The sequence below is a fragment of the Oncorhynchus masou genome, chromosome 13, assembly GCF_036934945.1.
Source record: "Oncorhynchus masou masou isolate Uvic2021 chromosome 13, UVic_Omas_1.1, whole genome shotgun sequence".
NCBI classification, from domain to species: Eukaryota; Metazoa; Chordata; class Actinopteri; order Salmoniformes; family Salmonidae; genus Oncorhynchus; species Oncorhynchus masou.
This window is the reverse complement of record NC_088224.1, coordinates 70,673,629-70,692,452: the sequence shown is the minus strand read 5'-3', so window position 1 is coordinate 70,692,452 and position 18,824 is coordinate 70,673,629. Positions and strand designations below refer to the sequence as shown.

Here is an 18,824-nt window from a genome sequence, read left to right as displayed (position 1 = left end):
TGGGATCCTCTTTTTAGTAGACGCCATCACTCACACAATTGCATAGACTATTGAAATGTTGCACAACACGTTTTCATGGGCTCTTATGAAGTGTTTGATTAGATTTTCATTGATGTCAGAGTGATTTAGAGGGACAATAGAGTGCTGTGTACCAGGCAGTTAGCAAGTTTGGTAGGCTACTAATGACCATCAGCAGCATCAGAGCTTAGAGAAGCCTAATTGCCATGACTCGTGACCGGTAGTGTGGCGGTAATACGGTCACCGCAACAGCCCTACTTATACCTATTCTTCACATATACCAACACTAAAGGATTAGGGGTAGGGAGTGTATTGGAACCATCTGTGTGTTGTTGCTGTGTCAGGTGAGTTTTAGTGACTGTGTGTTTGCTGTGTTAAGGTGACTCCCAGCAAGTGGAGATGCCCAGGAGAGAGATAGAGGTGGTGAAGGGTCAGATGGTAGTCCTACAGGCCTGGTACAGCCCCACATCTGATATTGGCAGGAACAGCGTCATCTGGAACTTCATGGCCAACGACTCCAAGCAGGTATGTAAGGGATCTCCTCTTCCTCAGACATCATGCATGGTTTCCACAGAAATCACTGTTGCTGGATCTTTTCTGATGAACTTTTCCCTGTTGAAGAAACTGTTTATGAACTGTTGAAGAAGCTGGTTGATTATTTCAGGGCTGGGAGCAGTTCAGTCAGTTTTAGTTTATTCTCTGAAGTACCGGACCAACCTCCCATTCTCAGTAATCCAATCCCCTTCTTGTAATCCCAGATCTGGCCAGTCATTTTAGCTGTTCAGCCATGCGGCAGGTAGCCTAGCAGTTGGAGAGGGTCCCACGTTCGACTGGAAAAATCTGTCGACGTGAGCTGGATGCCATTCCCTGCTATTGAGCAAGGCATTTAACCCCCTACAACAACAGGTGCCCAGTGTGGCAACCTCCTACACCTCTCAAAGACCTGTATTTGTGTCTTTTGGTGGGGTTGGGTTAAAAGGATCTTGTGTGCAGTTGACCAATAAAATAATCTTAATCTTAATGGCATGTACAGTGCCTATAGTAAGTCTACACCCCCTTTAACTTTTTAAAAACATTTTGCTGCATACCATAATTGGATAAGTCTCCACCCCCTGAATTAAAACTTGGTGGAAGCACCTTTGGCAGCCACTAGAGCTGTGAATCATTTTCATTATGATTCTACCAGCTTTGCACTCTTAGGGCAACATATATCCATTGTTTTTGTCAAAATTGCTCAGGCTCAGTACATCTGGTTGGGGATCATTGATAGACAGCGATATGTAAGCCTTGTATCTGATCTTTTTTTTTTAAGCGGATTTAAGTCAGGACTGAGACTCAGGAACAGTCAAGACCTCTTGGAAAGCCATTCTGGTGTGTCTTTTCAAAAAACATGGAATTGTGTCACAGAAAAATAAACCTATCCAAGGGTCTTCAGAAGACTGAGGTGGGTTTTTCTCTAACTTTTTACCTGGGCTTTGCTCCTTTCATATTTCTTTTGATCCTAACAAACTCCCCAGTCCCTGCGGGTGACAAGCATACTCATAACAGGGTGCTACCACCACTATACTTGAAAATACAAAGGGCTCAACAACATTGCATTCACTCCATATTACTGGCCTGTATGACAAAGCAAAAGAAAGAAACCTGTGTTCAAAAATCCACTCAATCATCCATTCTGTTCTGTTTTTCAGTGAGACAACAACACACATTTTTATACCAAAGACACACCAGAATGGCTTTCCAAGAGATGTTGAGTGTTCTTGGGTGGTCTAGTCTCAGTCCTGACTGAAATCAGCTTAAAAAGGTTTGAATATCGCTGTCTATCAATGTTCTCAACCAAATTTAATGAGCCTGAGCAATTTTGAAAAAGATGGATATATGTTGCCCTAAGATTTGTGTAAAGTTGGTAGGATCTTAATTAGAATGATTAGAATTTGCAATTGTAATGGCTGCCAACCAAAGATGCTTCCACAAAGTATGATCTTAGTGGGGTGGAGACTTATTCAATTATGATATTGCAGTTATAGAACATTTTCTTCAGTTGGGAAATGTTCTTAAACTTTCTTTCATGTAAATGTGGAGTAGGTTGTGTAGATCTTTAGAACAAAATAAAATCTAATAAGGGATTAAATTTAAGGCAACAAAATGTGAAAAAAGTTTAAGGGGTGTAGACTTTCTACAGGTATTGTATGTACATAGAGCAACTTTTATACACATTACAGACAACAAAAGGAGCTTCTTCACACTAGAATATGTAAAGCTGAACAGCTCAACATGGAACAATGCACTGATGGGAGACTACACAGTTGAAAGCTGTCAGATCTTTTATCTTTTTTTTGTGCTTAAATATTCGAGTTTTCACACAAAATGAAAAAATATATGATGAAGAAGATTAATAGTTCAAAGTTGGTTGGTTTGCCTCTAATCTCGTCCACCAGCCGGCTCTCTCTGTCGAGCCGTCTGGTTTCACAGCACCTCAGTGCATCCCAATCTAGCATAACCCTTAGAACCTCCCCTACATTGGGGAATTCAAAGTGCGTACGCATCTTAGAAAGTGGAAACTCTGAAAATACGCTTTTTAGAAATAGTTTGTGCATATAAACTTTATGCCCGAACTCTGAATCAATTGGTCTTCCCAAAGATAACATGTGATAGAACATACATTTTGATTGGTCCCATCTAATACAGCTGTAGCAGGCTCGCTCCCATTCCCACCTCAATTTAAATAACCACACCCCTTTCAAGTCTCACTGTGGCACAGTGTTACCAGGCTCTATGTGCCAAGGTTAGTTTACCTCCACCTTTAGAGTTTAGCTTATTTATATTTAAAAATAAATGTAACCATTATTTAAGTAGGCAAGTCAGTTTTAAGAACAAATTCTTGTGTACGCCATCATTGTTTGTGTGAGACTATATTAGGATTATTCTCAACATCAAGCCTGATGGCTCCTTACTTTTATAGATCCAGACTAAATATGCGGTAACAATATGGCTCTAACAATGTGGCCTTGTTGCATGTATGTCCTGTATGTTTAGAAAACGTGTGTGTGTGTGCATGTTTCTTCAGTGATAGTCTCAGTAGTTTCACTGGCCATGGCATGTGAGCTTATCTCTAACAGAAAATCAGTCTAAAAATTCTAACTCCACCATCTGCACATACACATCAGGATTATCTTTATGAAGGACATTGACTTCTGTTGTACGGTTAATCTGTGTGGCTGTGTAGACTGTCTATAGATGACACCGAAGATCGTATTTCAGCTCAATATCAGTATTGTATATCGAGAGAACCGGTATTTATGTAGTTACTTGCATTGGTTTTCATTACAACAAACTCCCGTGTTGCAAAAATGCTAGTCTCTCTCCTCGACAAGCAACACAAATGCTGGCTCGAAAAAGGCTAAAAATATGTAGGGTTTAGATCCAGTATCGAGTACTCATCCGTGTAAATAATTGCTGACAGTACATTTGGTTCCTGAATTGCAATAGGGAACACAATCTACCATTGCGTTCCCTATTGTAAACTATTTCCCGTGTCTGTCTGTGCAGGTCATCTCCTACAGTAATGGTGAGCCAGGGATAGGTAGTCCTGAGTTCAGGAAGCGTGTTGGGTTCAGCCTGTCCATGCCCTCGTCCAATCTCTCCATCTACATCAACAACACCCAGGAGTCAGACTCAGGACGATACCTCTGCAATGTCATCATCCCTGGAGCCGCCGGACTCTCTGGAGAAATGCGCCTCAATGTCAAAGGTACCGACCGGACGCCTAGATTCTGGCACTTTCCAAAAATGTTTTTTGGGCCAGGCCTCAGAGATGGAAACACAAAAGTGTAAACTGTACAGTTTGTACATATGCACTGGGCTGTCTCTATAATATTTTCCCACAGCTTCAACAGATGGATAGTGTTGGCAAATTTCCTTTACCTTGGGCAGTGTGGCCACCATTCTTAGAAATACAATACCCTGTTCAATTGAAATGGATTAATACAATACTTCAGGAGGTCAAAAGGGGGTCAATTGTAGTAGACCAAATCCTTTCATTTGTTTCTCTCTTAACTCATCTGTTGTTTCTAACTATCTGTTCTCTCTCGCTCTCAGTCCCTCCCTCGCCTCCAGTGTGCACGATGACTGGGTCATCTGTGCTGAATGGCAATGTGACACTAAGCTGTAAGTCCAGTTCGGGCGAACCCATCCCGCATTACAAATGGACCAAGAATGCCCCCATGTCAGAGGTCTTCTTTTCCCCCATGCAGAGTGAGTACTCACTTATCTTTACCAATAATGTTAGCCAATCACAATACCTCTCTGCCTCAGTTACGTTTCATCCTAATACTAAGTAGTCCCAATCAGTATGGATTCAATTCTTATTGAGTTTACAAAACACCTTTCTAATATTGAATTGCACTGCCTTTTGCTCTCAGAACAGACTCAATTTGTTGGTGCATGGACTCTACCAGGTGTTGAAAGCATTCCACAGGGATGCTGGCCCATGTTGACTCCAATGGTTCCCACAGTTGTCAAGTTGGCTGGATGTGCTTTGGGTGGTGGTACATTACACACCGGAAACTTTTGAGTGTGAAAAACCCAGCAACGTTGCAGATCTTGACACACTCGAACCGGTGTGCCTGACACCTACTACCATATCCTGCTCAATGGCACTTCAATATTTCGTCTTGCCCATTCACCCTCTGAATGGCACACACACAATCCATGTCTCAATCTGTCTAAAGTGACATCAATAAGGGATTGTAGTTTTCACCTGGTCAGTCTGTCATGTAAAGGGCAGGTGTTCCTAATGTTTTGTACACTCAGTGTATGTACTGTATGAGCTGAGTATCACAAAGGATAGCTCACCTCCATCAATCACCAATGTATAGCATTAAACCATGTGATGCAGAGTAGCCACAACTAACCAGCACTGAAAAAACCTGCCACTACTGTGGATGGGTGCAATATATTTTTAGCCAATGCAAACTGTCCTCTTCACAGCAGCTCCATATGGGTTATTGTAGTAAGGAAACCTAGTCAGTTGTACATCTGAATGCATTCAACTGAAATGGGTCTTCTGCATTTAACCCAACCCCTCTGAATCAGAACGTTGCGGGGGATACCATAATCGACATCCACGTCTTCGGTGCCCGGGGGAACAGTGGGTTAACTGACTTGCTCAGGGGCAGAACGACATATTTTGACCTTGTCAGCTCTGGGATTTGATCCAGCAACCTTTCGTTACTGACCCAACGCTCTAACAACTAGGCTAACTGCCGACCTGTCTGTCACTAAGATTGTCAAAATGAGAACTAAAATAGATCAATTGATACGCTCTTTAAGTAATACCTAGCTTCTAAATATCCATTAACATTGACATAAGATGGCGATAATTCCAAATGAATAACAAATATATACTTTCAGAGATTCAGATTTATCTGACAGCGTTTACACAGGCAGCCTATAATTCTGATATTTTTCCACTGATTGGTCTTTTGACCAATCAGATCAGCTCCTTGGCCAATAGAATCAGAATTGGACGGCCTGTGTAAACACAGCCATAGTAGCATATTGTTCTTCCATGTTTTTACTGGTAGATGTGTTCAGAAAATGTTGAGGACTAATGTGTGGTGTGTTGGTGCCTGGCGGTGGGATTGCGGATTCTCCTTTTTTATTTTATTTTTGAAATGCAAACTTACTTAATCCTCTTTATAGACTGGGAAACGTCACCACATACACACTGCATGCTCATGTCAGACTTGCAGAGGGAGAAAAATATCAAATTGAGGTTTATTTCTGAAACGATACTGCACATATGCCTGTTATATTGTATTATTTTGTGAAGAGTTGTAGAAATACAGTGGAAACAATTATCGTGAAAGCACCAGCTGTTTCTGAGCAATAATGAGGCTTACACTGATTGACCCAAGTATTGGAATAGCTCTTTCTCTGATCTCCTCGCTTCTTCTATAGATCACCCATCTAATACACTATCAGTTTCACTGCCTGATTGACACAATATCAAGGACTATGGGTTTGAATGCACCACCAAACACACACAGACAAATCTGCATAATCTCTAGGAGTTGAAAACACTCTGATCCTCTGTATTTTTCTCTTTGACCTGGCATATGCTCTCTGTTGACATTGAGCCTCCACCCCCGTGCTCTACTGGCATTCTAAAGGGCTCTACTTTTGACTAAGCGTAAGGGGTTGGTATTATCAAACGCAAGTGTTAATTTTGATTGTTTTGGTCCAGCAGCAGCAGTAGGCTAATTCTTTTCGCCAAATTTGGCAACTTTTAGTTGTTTTATGGTAATAACTTTGTCAGTGGTGGCACATTGTCTAGCCTAAATTGCCCATATGCCAATGGAACAAGAGATGTGATTTATGACACCATGTGACCCGATTCTACCTAGAAGCATTGACGCAAATAGTCTGCTTGTTTAATTTCATTTGATTTAAAACCAAGCTTATATAAAATATTCTCTTTCGTAATGCTATATCAATGTAACTGCAAATGTAATCATGCTTATATAACAATTGACATATCCATGCATGGCTCGCACATGCAATGCAATTTACACTACTGTAGCCTATACAAGGCCTTTTCCCGCTGACGAAAGTGCTGTGTAAGATAATTCCATACTTACTTATAATATACATACATTTCTAACATATTTAGCAAATAAACTAGATACATTTGTTATTACTATTAGGTCACTGTTGGTTTTGAAAAAACTATACTCCACCAATCACAATGGACTAAGACGAACATTCATGCCCTCCCACTGAATTGGAATTAATGACAACACACAATGTCAAAGTCTGTGCATGCCTTGAATTTACCACATTTTATACCATAGAGCATGTTAAAAATAGCTATGGAGTGGTCAAGCCCTTGCCACACCTACAACTTACTAATTAATCAAAAGCCATCCCTTTTACGTCACCTCCAGGTATTGCGTTCCGCCGTGAAAATGGCAACAATATTTCTGACACACCGTGAGCCATTTTGGTTTGTTAAAATAGCGAGCTTCCCTCAATCAATCAGCATGTGTCTCTTGCTTCAATCTAAGATGCTGGGTTTCTATTGTGTTCCCAGTCTCTCCTTCTCTACTACCTCTGTCTCATCACTCTTTTCTTGCAAACTTTTGCAACTATCAACTCCTTACAACTCCCTTGTAAGTGCTAGGGTTTGATGTCTCTTTTCCCTATTTAATCGCTCTCTCTGTACCAGCCCTTCTTTTCTCCGTCACTGTCTGTTAATCTTCTCTCCTGCATGACCACAGAATGGAGAGCATGCCCCTCGCCCTTGCTTGTTCTAGGGTTCATGGGTAAGGGTTTCACAAATACACCTCCAACCCACTCTAGGATGCAGAAGCCTGTAGAGCCCCACAGCCTATATAATATTAGAGCTCTTCAGCTTGTAGTCCTAAAAAACGGACGTGAGTTACTTCTGGTTTGTTCAGCCATTCCTATAGGGGAAATTAATTGGGAAAGAATGGGGTTTTGGGATAATTGGTGAAAATAAGGTCTGAGGTTAACACAGGTTTATATGTTTTGATCTATGAGATAATATCAGCCAGTTAATTAACATGACTTTTAGAAATTATGAAGCCTTTAAGTTTGTGTTTTGATTACAAAATTCACAAATGTGCTGTTAGCTGACAAAGATTCTCATAGCTCGTATAAGATATCCTAAGCCTGTGTTTACCACAAACCTTATTTTTGCCGTTTATCCTAAAACCCTCAAAAAGAAAACATTCATCCCCCCATAGGCTTTGGCAAATGAGCCATAACTGAGTTTGTGCCTACGAAAAGATGCCATTACTATTGCTCTCTATAATCTTGCTGGTGTCACCCCCCCCCCCATCCCCATGTAAAACAAAACTGCCCCCTGCCCCCCACTAGACAGACCCAGCTGTAAAGTTGAACCTTTAGAATAATTGAATCTGTTATTCATCCAAAAGCATGTCTGTGTTAATCCTCACCAATGACTTTGCCTTGTATACATCTGCATTGCCCTTATGAGCTCAGTCGATCTGAGGTTACATGTCTTTGACCAGGCTGGTTAGACTTGCTTGATAGAACATTTTTCCTTTGGTATGGATCAAGTGATACCACCCTTTGGTCCTTAGCCATCTGGCCTGAAGATGAAACTACTTCATAACATAGCAACCACTGAACTGTAGGTTAACCTGTTCATAACATGCTCAAATAATACGTTGTAAAAGTATGAAAATCCACAGTAATTAATATACTAATATAACATAAATGGTACATGACTGTAAAGGCAACAATAGTCAAGTAATGAAGGTAAAGGTAGGCTACATATGAAGGCCATAGATAAAGTGAAAGCCTTGACTTTCTCACAATGGCTGTCATTGGTCCATTGCATCGAATGATATACATTCAATGATTCAATCAAACTATGATTGCAAGGTGCACTCTGCTGCATTTGCTGAGATCATTGAGTTTGGATTGAATCCAGAATAAGTGCTTCCTTTTTGTCTTGTATGTAGACTAAGATTGTGTCTTAACATTCTGAATATGTATGAAACATGAAGGTGCACAATTAACAGTTAGCATAAATGCTGTCAGTTTGTGTTCTTGCGTTCTTAGATCTTGGCTGTAGAAATGTTGGTGATAGTCACTTGCTACTGTAGTTTTACTGTAGTTATTTCCTAGTTTGATTTCAGTGTATTTTTATCAGTACAATACATTCTTGGTATAGACCTGTAGGTGATCTTATATCACCAATCTCTATGTCTTTGGATCTTGATTGCAGTGCAATTTTGAGAATCTGCCAAGTTTAAGAATGAGCTGATCTGTCATTAATCTGTTGCAATTCTGTCTGGTTCCTCTCGTCAGAGTTACTAATGGCAGGTGCCTATTGAACACACCTACAGACACGTCCATCTGGCACACAAATCACTGTCAGGCCATGTACTTAGTATAGTTGTATTGAATCCTCATTGATGCAAATGATATCTCCCCAAGAGACTTTGTTTATTCTGAAATGAAAGTAGGTATTTGTATAGTTTATTATGGATAAATGGGTAAGGGTTGGCAGCAGTTACTCTTCCTGGGGTCCAGCAAAATGAAGGCAGTTTGAAGTTAGTAGTAGCACCGTTGCATTGTGTAGTCTGGGTGCTTTGCGTGCGTAATGATTTTCTCCGACCCTCTCACAGAGAACAGCAGATGGTGCATGCTGAGTTTATCAAACAAGAATCCCAGCCAGCAGTTCACTCCTAGACTTTGGGACAGGGACAAACAGCTGTTTGTCACAATGACAATTTAGGACAGAGGACATTGTATGCAATAGTTTATTTATAGGATTTTCTAGTCTGGTCATTAGTAAAGGTACTGATATCCTATTGTGAACTTTAGCTTCTCTACTTGAGCGGCGCTGGTTGACTTACTGGGTTGCTTTGATAAACCGTTTATGATGTGCATCAGGACATATGATGAAAATATATCATTTTTTTTCCCCTCTTGATTCTTTATATTGGTATATATGGGTGGAGGCTCCAGCTGCTCAAGTCATAGACTGTTCTCTCTGCTACGACACAGCAAGCGGTACCGATGCACCAAGTCTGGAACCAACAGGACACTGATCAGCTACAACCCCCAAGCCATAAGACTACTAAATAGTTAACCAAATAGCAATGACCCCCCCCTTTGCACTAACTATTTTGACTCATCACATATTCTGCTGCTACTGCTTATTATCGATCATGTTGCCTAGTAACTTTAACCCTACCTATATGTACATATCTGCCTCAATTACCTCATACCCCTGCACAGTGGCTTGCGAAAGTATTCACCCCCATTGGCATTTTTCCTATTTTGTTGCCTTACACCCTGGAATTAAAATTGAAGAAAAAAAAAATTGGGGGGGGGGGGGGGGTTAGTATCATTTGATTTACACAACATGCCTACCACTTTGAACATGCAAAATATTTTTTTTTTGTATAAAAAAAAAAACGGACAATTTGAGCGTGCATAACTATTCACCCCCCCAAAAGTCAATACTTTGTAGAGCCACCTTTTGCAGCAATTACAGCTGCAAGTCTCTTGGGGTATGCCGCTATAAGCTTGGCACATCTAGCCACTGGGATTTTTGCCCATTCAAGGCAAAACTGCTCCAGCTCCTTCATGTTGAATGGGTTCCGCTGGTGTACAACAGTCTTTAAGTCATACCACAGATTCTCAATTGGATTGAGGTCTGGGCTTTGACTAGGCTATTGCAATACATTTAAATGTTTCCCCTTATACCACTCAATTGTTGCTTTAGCAGTATGCTTAGGGTCATTGTCCTGCTGGAAGGTGATCCTCTGTCCCAGTCTCAAATCTCTAGAAGACTGATACAGGTTTTCATCAAGGATTCCCCTATATTTAGAGCCATTCATAATTTCTTAAATTCTGACCAGTTTCCCAGTCCCTGCCGATGGAAAACATCCCCACCGCATGATGCTGCCACCACCATGCTTCACTGTGGGGTTGGTGTTCTCGGGGTGATGAGAGGTGTTGGGTTTGCACCAGACATAGCGTTTTCCTTGATGGCCAAAAAGCTCAATTTTAGTCTCATCTGACCAGAGTACATTCTTCCATATGTTTGGGGAGTCTCCCACATACATTTAGGCGAACACCAAATGCGTTGGCTTATTTTTTTCTGGCCACTCTTCCGTAAAGCCCATCTCTGTAGAGTGTACAGCTTAAAGTGGTCCTATGGACAGATACTCCAATCTCCGCTGTGGAGCTTTGCAGCTCCTTCAGGGTTGTCTTTGGTCTCTTTGTTGCCTCTGATTAATGCCCTCCTTGCCTGGTCCGTGAGTTTTGGTGAACGGCCCTCTCTTGGCAAGCTTGTTGTGGTGCCATATTCTTTCCATTTTTAATAATGGAATTAATGGTGCTCTGTGGGATGTTCAAAGTTTTGGATATTTTTTATAACCCAACCCTGATCTGTACTTCTCTACAACTTTGTCCCTGAACTGTTTGGAGAGCTCCTTAGTCTTCATGGTGCCGCTTGCTTAGTGGTGGCCCTTGCTTAGTGGTGTTGCAGACTCTGGGGCCTTTCAGAACCGGTGGATATATACAGTGGGGAGAACAAGTATATGATATGCTGCCGATTTTGCAGGTTTTCCTACTTACAAAGCATGTAGAGGTCTGTCATAGATACACTTCAACTGTGAGAGATGGAATCTAAAACAAAAATTTAAAAAATCACATTATGATTTTTAAGATATTAATTTGCATTTTATTGCATGACATAAGTATTTGATACATCAGAAAAGCAGAACTTTATATTTGGTATAGAAACCTTTGTTTGCAATTACAGAGATCATACGTTTCCTGTAGTTCTTGACCAGGTTTGCAAACACTGCAGCAGGGATTTTGGCCCACTCCACCATACAGACCTTCTCCAGATCCTTCAGGTTTCGGGACTGTCGCTTGGCAATACGGACTTTCAGCTCCCTCCAAAGATTTTCTATTGGGTTCAGGTCTGGAGACTGGCTAGGACACTCCAGGACCTTGAGATGCTTCTTACGGAGCCACTCCTTAGTTGCCCTGCCTGTGTGTTTCAGGTCGTTGTCATGCTGGAAGACCCAGCCACGACCCACCTTCAGTGCTCATACTGAGGGAAGGAGGTTGTTGGCCAAGATCTCGCAATACATGGCCCCATCCATCCTCCCCTCAATATGGTGCAGTCGTCCTGTCCCCTTTGCAGAAAAGCATCCCCAAAGAATGATGTTTCTACCTCCATGCTTCATGGTTGGGATGGTGTTCTTGGGGTTGTACTCATCCTTCTTCTTTCTCCAAACACGGCGAGTGGTGTTTAGTCCAAAAACCTCTATTTTTGTCTCATCAGACGACACAACCTTCTCCCATTCCTCCTCTGGATCATCCAGATGGTCATTGACAAACTTCAGACGGGGCTGGACATGCGCTGGCTTGAGCAGGGGGACCTTGCGTGCGCTGCAAGATTTTAATCCATGAAGACGTAGTGTGTTACTAATGGTTTTCTTTGAGACTGTGGTCCCAGTTCTCTTCAGGTCATTGACCAGGTCCTGCCGTGTAGTTCTGGGCTGATCCCTCACCTTCATGATCATTGAGGCCTCACGAGGTGAGATCTTGCATGGAGCCCCAGACCGAAGGTGATTGACCGTCATCTTGAACTTCTTCCATTTTCTAATAATTGCACCAACCAGTTGTTGCCATCTCACCAAGCTACTTGCCTATTGTCCTGTAGCTCATCCTAGCCTTGTGCAGGTCTACAATTTTATCCCTGATGTCCTTACACAGCTCTCTGGTCTTGGCCATTGTGGAGAGGTTGTAGTCTGTTTGATTGTGTGTGGACAGGTGTCTTTTATACAGGTAATGAGTTCAAACAGTTGCAGTTAATACAGGTAATGAGTGGAGAACAGGAAGGCTTCTTAAAGAAAAACTAACAGGTCTGTGAGAGACGGAATTCTTACTGGTTGGTAGGTGATCAAATACTTATGTCATGCAATAAAATACAAACTAATTACTTAAAAATTATACAATGTGATTTTCTGGATTGTTTTAGATTCCGTCTCACAGTTGAAGTGTACCTATGATAAAAATTACAGACCTCTACATGCTTTGTAAGTAGGAAACACTGCCGATTTTGCAGGTTATCAAATACTTGTTCTCCCCACTGTATACTGAGATCATGTGACACTTAGATTGCACACAGGTGGACTTTTATATAAATAAATATGTGTCTTCTGAAGGTATTGGTTGCACCGGATCTTATTTAGGGGGTGAATACATATTCACCCACCACTTTTCCGTAGCTTATTGGTTTCGAATATTTTTAAAGTATTTTTTTTCACTTCACCAATTTGGACTATTTTGTGTATGTCCATTACATGAAATCCAAATAAAAATCAATTTAAATTGCAGGTTTCAATGCAACAAAATAGGAAAAAAGCCAAGGGGGATGAATACTTTTGCAAAGCGCTGTAGTTATCATTGTGTATTTATTCCTTGTGTTATTATTTTTCTATTTTTCTCTCTGCATTGTTGGAAAGGGCCCGTAAGTAAGCATTTCACTGTTAGTCTTCACCTGTTTTTCTCTGCATTGTTGGAAAGGGCCCGTAAGTAAGCATTTCACTGTTAGTCTTCACCTGTTTTTCTCTGCATTGTTGGAAAGGGCCCGTAAGTAAGCATTTCACTGTTAGTCTTCACCTGTTTTTCTCTGCATTGTTGGAAAGGGCCCGTAAGTAAGCATTTCACTGTTAGTCTTCACCTGTTTTTTTTATGGCGCATGTGGCAAATACAATTTGATTTGATTTGGAAACACATCTGATGAAAATATTATCTTGTGACGTTTCCAATCGGATTTTGAGCAGATTTGCTTGATAAAACCTGCCCCACATATGTTTATTATTCTCTAGTATCCCCAGTGTTACATATTTACAATAGAGCATCCCCATGCCAACTATGACAAGTGGACCACAGCAACTAGGATTATGTAAACTGAGTCCAGTTGTGAAAAGCCACAGGTTCTGATTCATCATTGTGGAGATTCTTTGTCTGGTGTTTAACCATTTGCTAGTGAAGTCTCTCCATGTAACCACATTATTTATCCCCGGGACAGAAAAGAGAGATATCATCAAAGAGGATCTGTACTGGTATAAAGAACAGCCCATCCCACTGGGCACATACTGGTTGACTCAACATTGTTTCCATGTCATTTCAGTGAAATTATGTTGATCCAATGTGGAGTGAAATTATGTAAATTATGTTGATCCAATGTCTGTGCCCAGTGGGATGTGACTCCCTCGGACCAGGATACCCCTCAATACGTATAGCTTTGGAACCAAGAGAGTATTGCACTTGGTAGAGTGTGTGGTCTAATTATGTTTGTATACATACTGTAGCTACCCTTGTGTTACCTAGTGTAACTGTCTACATTACTGTAGATTGAGAGTGTGTTTGAAAGGTGTATAACGTTCTGTGCACTGTACATCATCAATATATTCATGTACTGTAGAGGCAAGAGTGTGTAACACTGTCTTTGTCTTTCAGATGAGAGGCAAGGTACCCTCCGGTTGAGTAACCTCACTAAGAGCATGTCAGGGAAATATGTGTGCCGAGCTAGCAACACTGCCGGCTCTGACACTTGCTCTGTCAACCTGGAGGTCTTCACCTGTACGTGTAGGAAAGTAACACACACATTCTCATATTAGTACATACAGACTGCTAATGTTTCCTGTTTGAAGCCTCTGTGTGTCCTCTTCCACAGCCTCTAATTCTGGAGCGATTGCTGCTGCTACTCTGGGGTCCATCGTGGGACTGGTAGCCATCATACTCTTCCTCATCTTCATGCTGAGGAGGAGAGACCACGAAGAGGAGGAGATAGCCAATGATATCAAGTGAGATTTTTTTCTGTGTTTGTGTGTGTTATCAGAAAATCAGGTGCAGTTGTTAAACACCACGGGATGTACAACTACTAGGACTTTACCATTGACAATGCAGGTGTTCTAATTCAATTTCTGCAGGTGGTTGGAGGATGTGTGTAGCATGTGATATGATCTTGGTTGGTGTTTTCTCATTAGCTGTCTGTCTATCCATCACAGGGAGGATGCCCAGGCACCCAAGCGTGTTTCCTGGGCAAAGAGTGGCACAGGCTCAGACATCATCTCCAAAAATGGCACGCTGTCATCCATAGCCACGAGCCCCCATCCGGAAGACCCCCAGCAGCTCAAAAACTTCCCCTACCCCACTGCACCGGCCTCTGACACAGGCTCTGTGCTCAACGCCTACCGCCTTCGGCCTGGAGAGCTCAACCCCCTGCAGGGCCTCCCAGGGTACATCAGTGGCACACTTCCACCCAGACACACCAGACCCCTCTGTGTTGCTACCTATCCACAAGGGCACAGTCGACCCCCCAGTTCTAACCACATCAGTGGGACTCCACCCCCTGGCCACACCCGGCTCCTCAGCACTAGTATCATTGTTGACACTCCTCCCCATGGGTTCAGTCAACCTCCCAGTTTTAACCATGTTGGTGTCACCTCTCCACATGGGTACAGCAGACCCCATAGTTCTAACAACATTGGTGCCCCCTCCCCCCAGGGGCACAGTCGACCCCCAAGTTCTAACAATATCGGCGCCCTCTCTCCACATGGGCACAGCAGACCACCAAGCTTGAACCACATCAGTGGCAGCTCTCCACACAGGCACAGCCAACCCCCCAGTTCCAACCACAGCCGACCCCCCAGCATCAGTAGCATGCCTCACTATGGACACAGCAGATCCTCCAGTTCTAACGGTGCCCCACCTGCCAACATGGTCACAGACCCCGACAAGACTGAGGGGGCCCAGCCCCAGGTACCACGCCCTCTCACCTCGCCCATCAGCTCCACCACCCTGGCCTGTATGGGGGCTGTGCCCGTCATGGTGCCCGCTCAGAGCCAGGCTGGATCACTGGTATAGCCCACTGGAGGGTCTCCCGTTTTACTACTGAACACAACTGAAGCAAATGAATAAAGACTTCCTCAAAGGAAGATTGTATAGAGAAGGATTTGCTTGGAATTAAAAACACTTTTTTATTGTGATCGTTCAAAATGATTTTCAGAGTAGAAAGAAGAGCTCATGCTGAAGAAGACACTTATGGAATCTCCTGTATTCAAGTCTGCACAAGTTCAAAGACTTAATTGATTTGTTTTTATTATTTTAGCTGTTTTCAAATCTTTTTTTCTAAATAAATGTTATTGCTTTTATTTGCCATGTTCAGATTCTTTAAGGTTAAAACAAGGCCTATTCTATATTCTTTAAGGCCTTTTATAAACTGGGTGGTTCGAGCCCTGAATGCTGATTGGCTGGCAGCCGTGGTATATGAGACCGTATATCTTTTTACTGCTCTAATTACGTTGGTAACCAATTTCTAATAGGAATAAGACACCTTGGGGGGTTGTGGTATATGGCCAATATACCATGGCTAAGGGCTATATCCAGGCACTCCACTTTGCAGCTTGCATAAGAACAGCCCTTAGCCGTGGGATATTGACCGTATCCCCCCCCCCCCCCCCGGTGCTTATTGATTAATTATTCTCTAAAACACCTTTTTTTTAGCAAGTTGTTTGCGAAGACGTTGAATCGAGATGCAGTGCATTTGGAAAGTATTCAGACTTTTCCACATTTTGTGTTACAGCCTTATTCTAAAGTGGATTATATGAAAATGTATCCTCAATCTACACACAAAACCCCATAATGACAAAGCAAACAGATCTTTTGACATTTTTGCAAATGTATATATAAAAAAACATACCTTTATATAAATAAGTACTCAGACCCTTTGCTATGAGACCCTAAATTGAGCTCAGGTTCCATCATGTTTCCATTGATTATTCTTAAGATGTTTCTACAACATGATTACCTGTGGTAAATTCAATTGATTGGGCATGATTTGGAAAGGCACACGCCTGTCTTTATAAGGTCTCACAGTGCATGTCAGAGCAAAAACCAAGCCATGAGGTCGAAGGAATTGTCCTTCGAGCTCCGAGACAGGATTGTGTTGAGACAGATCTGAGGAGGGGTAGGTACAAAAAACATTTCTGCAGCATTGAAGGTCCCCATCATTCTTAAGTGGAAGAAGTTTGGAACCACCAAGACTTTTCCTAGAGCTGGCCGTCTGGCCAAACTGAGCAAGCAGGGGGAGAACGGCCTTGGTCAAGGAGGTGTCCAAGAACCCGATGGTCACCCTGACAAAGCTCCAGAGTTCCTCTGTGGAGATGGTTGTCCTTCTGGAAGGTTCTCCCATTTCTGCAGCACTCCACCAATCAGGCCTTTTTATGATAGAGTGGCCAGACGGAAGCCACTCTTCAGTGAAAGGCACAACAGCCCACTTGGAGTTTGCCAAAAGGTAGCTAAAGACTCTCAGACCATTAGAAACCAGATTCTCTGATGAAACCAAGATTGAAATATTTGGCCTGAATGCCAAGTGTCACCCTACGGTGTAGGATGGTCATTGCAGCATCATGATGTGGGGATGTTTTTCAGTGGCAGGGACTGGGAAACTAGTCAGGATCGAGGGATAGATGAACAGAGCAAAGTACATAGATCCTTGATGAAAACCTCCAGAGCGCACAGGACCTCAGACTGAGGCGATTGTTCACGTTTCAACAGGACAACGACCCTAAGCACACAGCCAAGACAATGCAGGAGTGGCTTCGGGACAAGTCTCAATGTCCTTGAGTGGCCCAGCCAGACCCTGGACTTGAACCCAATCTAACATCTCTGGAGACCTGAAAATAGCTGTGCAGCGATGCTCCCCATCCAAACTGACAGAGCTTAAGAGGATCTGCATACAAGAATGGGAGAAACTCCCCAAATACAATTGTGCCAAGCTTGTAGCTTCATACCCAAGAAGACTCTAGGCTGTAATCGCTGCCAACGGTGCTTCAACAAAGTACTGAGTAAAATGTCTGAATACTTATGTAAATGTTTTTTTTTTTATACATTTGCAAACATTTCTAAAAATCTGTTTTTGTTTTGTCATTATGGGGTATTGTATGCAGATTGATATGGGGGGGACAATCTATCTATTTTAGAATAAGGCTAACATAACAATGTGGAAAGTCACAAGGTATGAATGCTTTCCAAATGCACTGTATTTGACTGTGTGTGTGTGTGTGTATGTATGTATGTATGTATATATATATATATATAGTGTAAAATTGTTATGCCAGCTATTGATAAGGGAGATGTCTGGAGAGTACATGCTCAAGAACGCACATCACTTCCCATAGAGATGGGTTAAACATTTAACTTCACACACGCAAATACCTGATATACAGTAAAGCACACTCCCTTAGTCCTCCTTGACACAGTCTTCTCAGGCCAACTGTTCATGTTGAGTTGTTACAACTCCAGTAAAACCTGCCATACATGCTATCCAGGTATTTTATAGAATTTCAATATTGGAAATGTTCAAAGCATTGACCCATACTTGTACACATATCTAATAAGAACTTATTACAGAATATTGTGGTTTTATCACAATGTATACTGAGAATATATTAATTAGGTAGTTGGAATGTATAATTCATTGATAATGCTAGGCTGTGTTTGTTCAATGGCTGAGATTTCTGGGCTTTAAATATTCTTCCCTTAACTCCAAAAGGCCCAGTGCAGTCATGTGATTTTCCTGTGTTCTGAGGTTAGAATAATACTGTGAAATTGATCATGGCCATTCAGTGTAAGAGCTATTTTTATTTTTACTTTTTTTTAGCATCGAACAAGAATTTCCATCACAGTAGGTACTTAATTGTTACCCAGAAATAATTTGATAGAGATAAAGGTCCAATGCAGCCGTTTAAACACAACATGGTTCTGAATGGTTTTCATTAATGTAGTACCATAGCTGAGAAAATTCACATTTAAACTTATCTAGTGCTGTCAGTTTTATTGAATGTAAATGACTGGATTGTCAGTCACATTTGAGCGCCAAATATTATAGTACACACACCATACATGAAACTTTACAGTTATCCAACCCGCCTAGATACATTTGTTTTAGGATTAAACTGGAATTATCATGAGAACCAAACTTGCTCCTGTTTCAAATGTTATCATCATAACTGAATACACATGAAAGGCCACGATATCAAACTAACCATCTGATACATCTGGGGCAGCAAGGGTAGCCTCGTGGTTAGAGCGTTGGACTAGTAACCGAAAGTTTGCAAGTTCAAATCCCCAAGCTGTCAAGGTAAAAATCTGTCGTTCTGCCCCTGAACAGGCAGTTAAACCTCTGTCATTGAAAATAAGAATTTGTTCTT

The 18,824-nt window shown here is 41.8% G+C and overlaps 1 protein-coding gene across 2 annotated transcripts in view; it reads left to right on the top strand.

Annotated features, from left to right (window-relative positions):
* Nucleotides 1-18,734, top strand: part of esamb (endothelial cell adhesion molecule b) — a 31,605-nt gene extending 12,871 nt beyond the window's left edge. Inside the window, exons 1-8 of one of the 2 annotated variants that reach the window (XM_064984944.1) lie at nucleotides 456-543; nucleotides 1,331-1,462; nucleotides 1,710-1,822; nucleotides 3,568-3,769; nucleotides 4,117-4,272; nucleotides 14,068-14,190; nucleotides 14,285-14,414; nucleotides 14,619-18,734. In XM_064984944.1, coding sequence (XP_064841016.1) covers nucleotides 3,643-3,769; nucleotides 4,117-4,272; nucleotides 14,068-14,190; nucleotides 14,285-14,414; nucleotides 14,619-15,477 — 1,395 coding nt within the window. In that variant the 5' untranslated portion in view covers nucleotides 456-543; nucleotides 1,331-1,462; nucleotides 1,710-1,822; nucleotides 3,568-3,642 and the 3' untranslated portion in view covers nucleotides 15,478-18,734. Of the gene's footprint in view, nucleotides 1-397; nucleotides 544-1,330; nucleotides 1,463-1,709; nucleotides 1,823-3,567; nucleotides 3,770-4,116; nucleotides 4,273-14,067; nucleotides 14,191-14,284; nucleotides 14,415-14,618 lie in introns of those variants that run through there. The other variant, XM_064984943.1, reaches the window with a different exon arrangement.
* The last annotated feature ends 90 nt before the right edge of the window (nucleotides 18,735-18,824 follow it).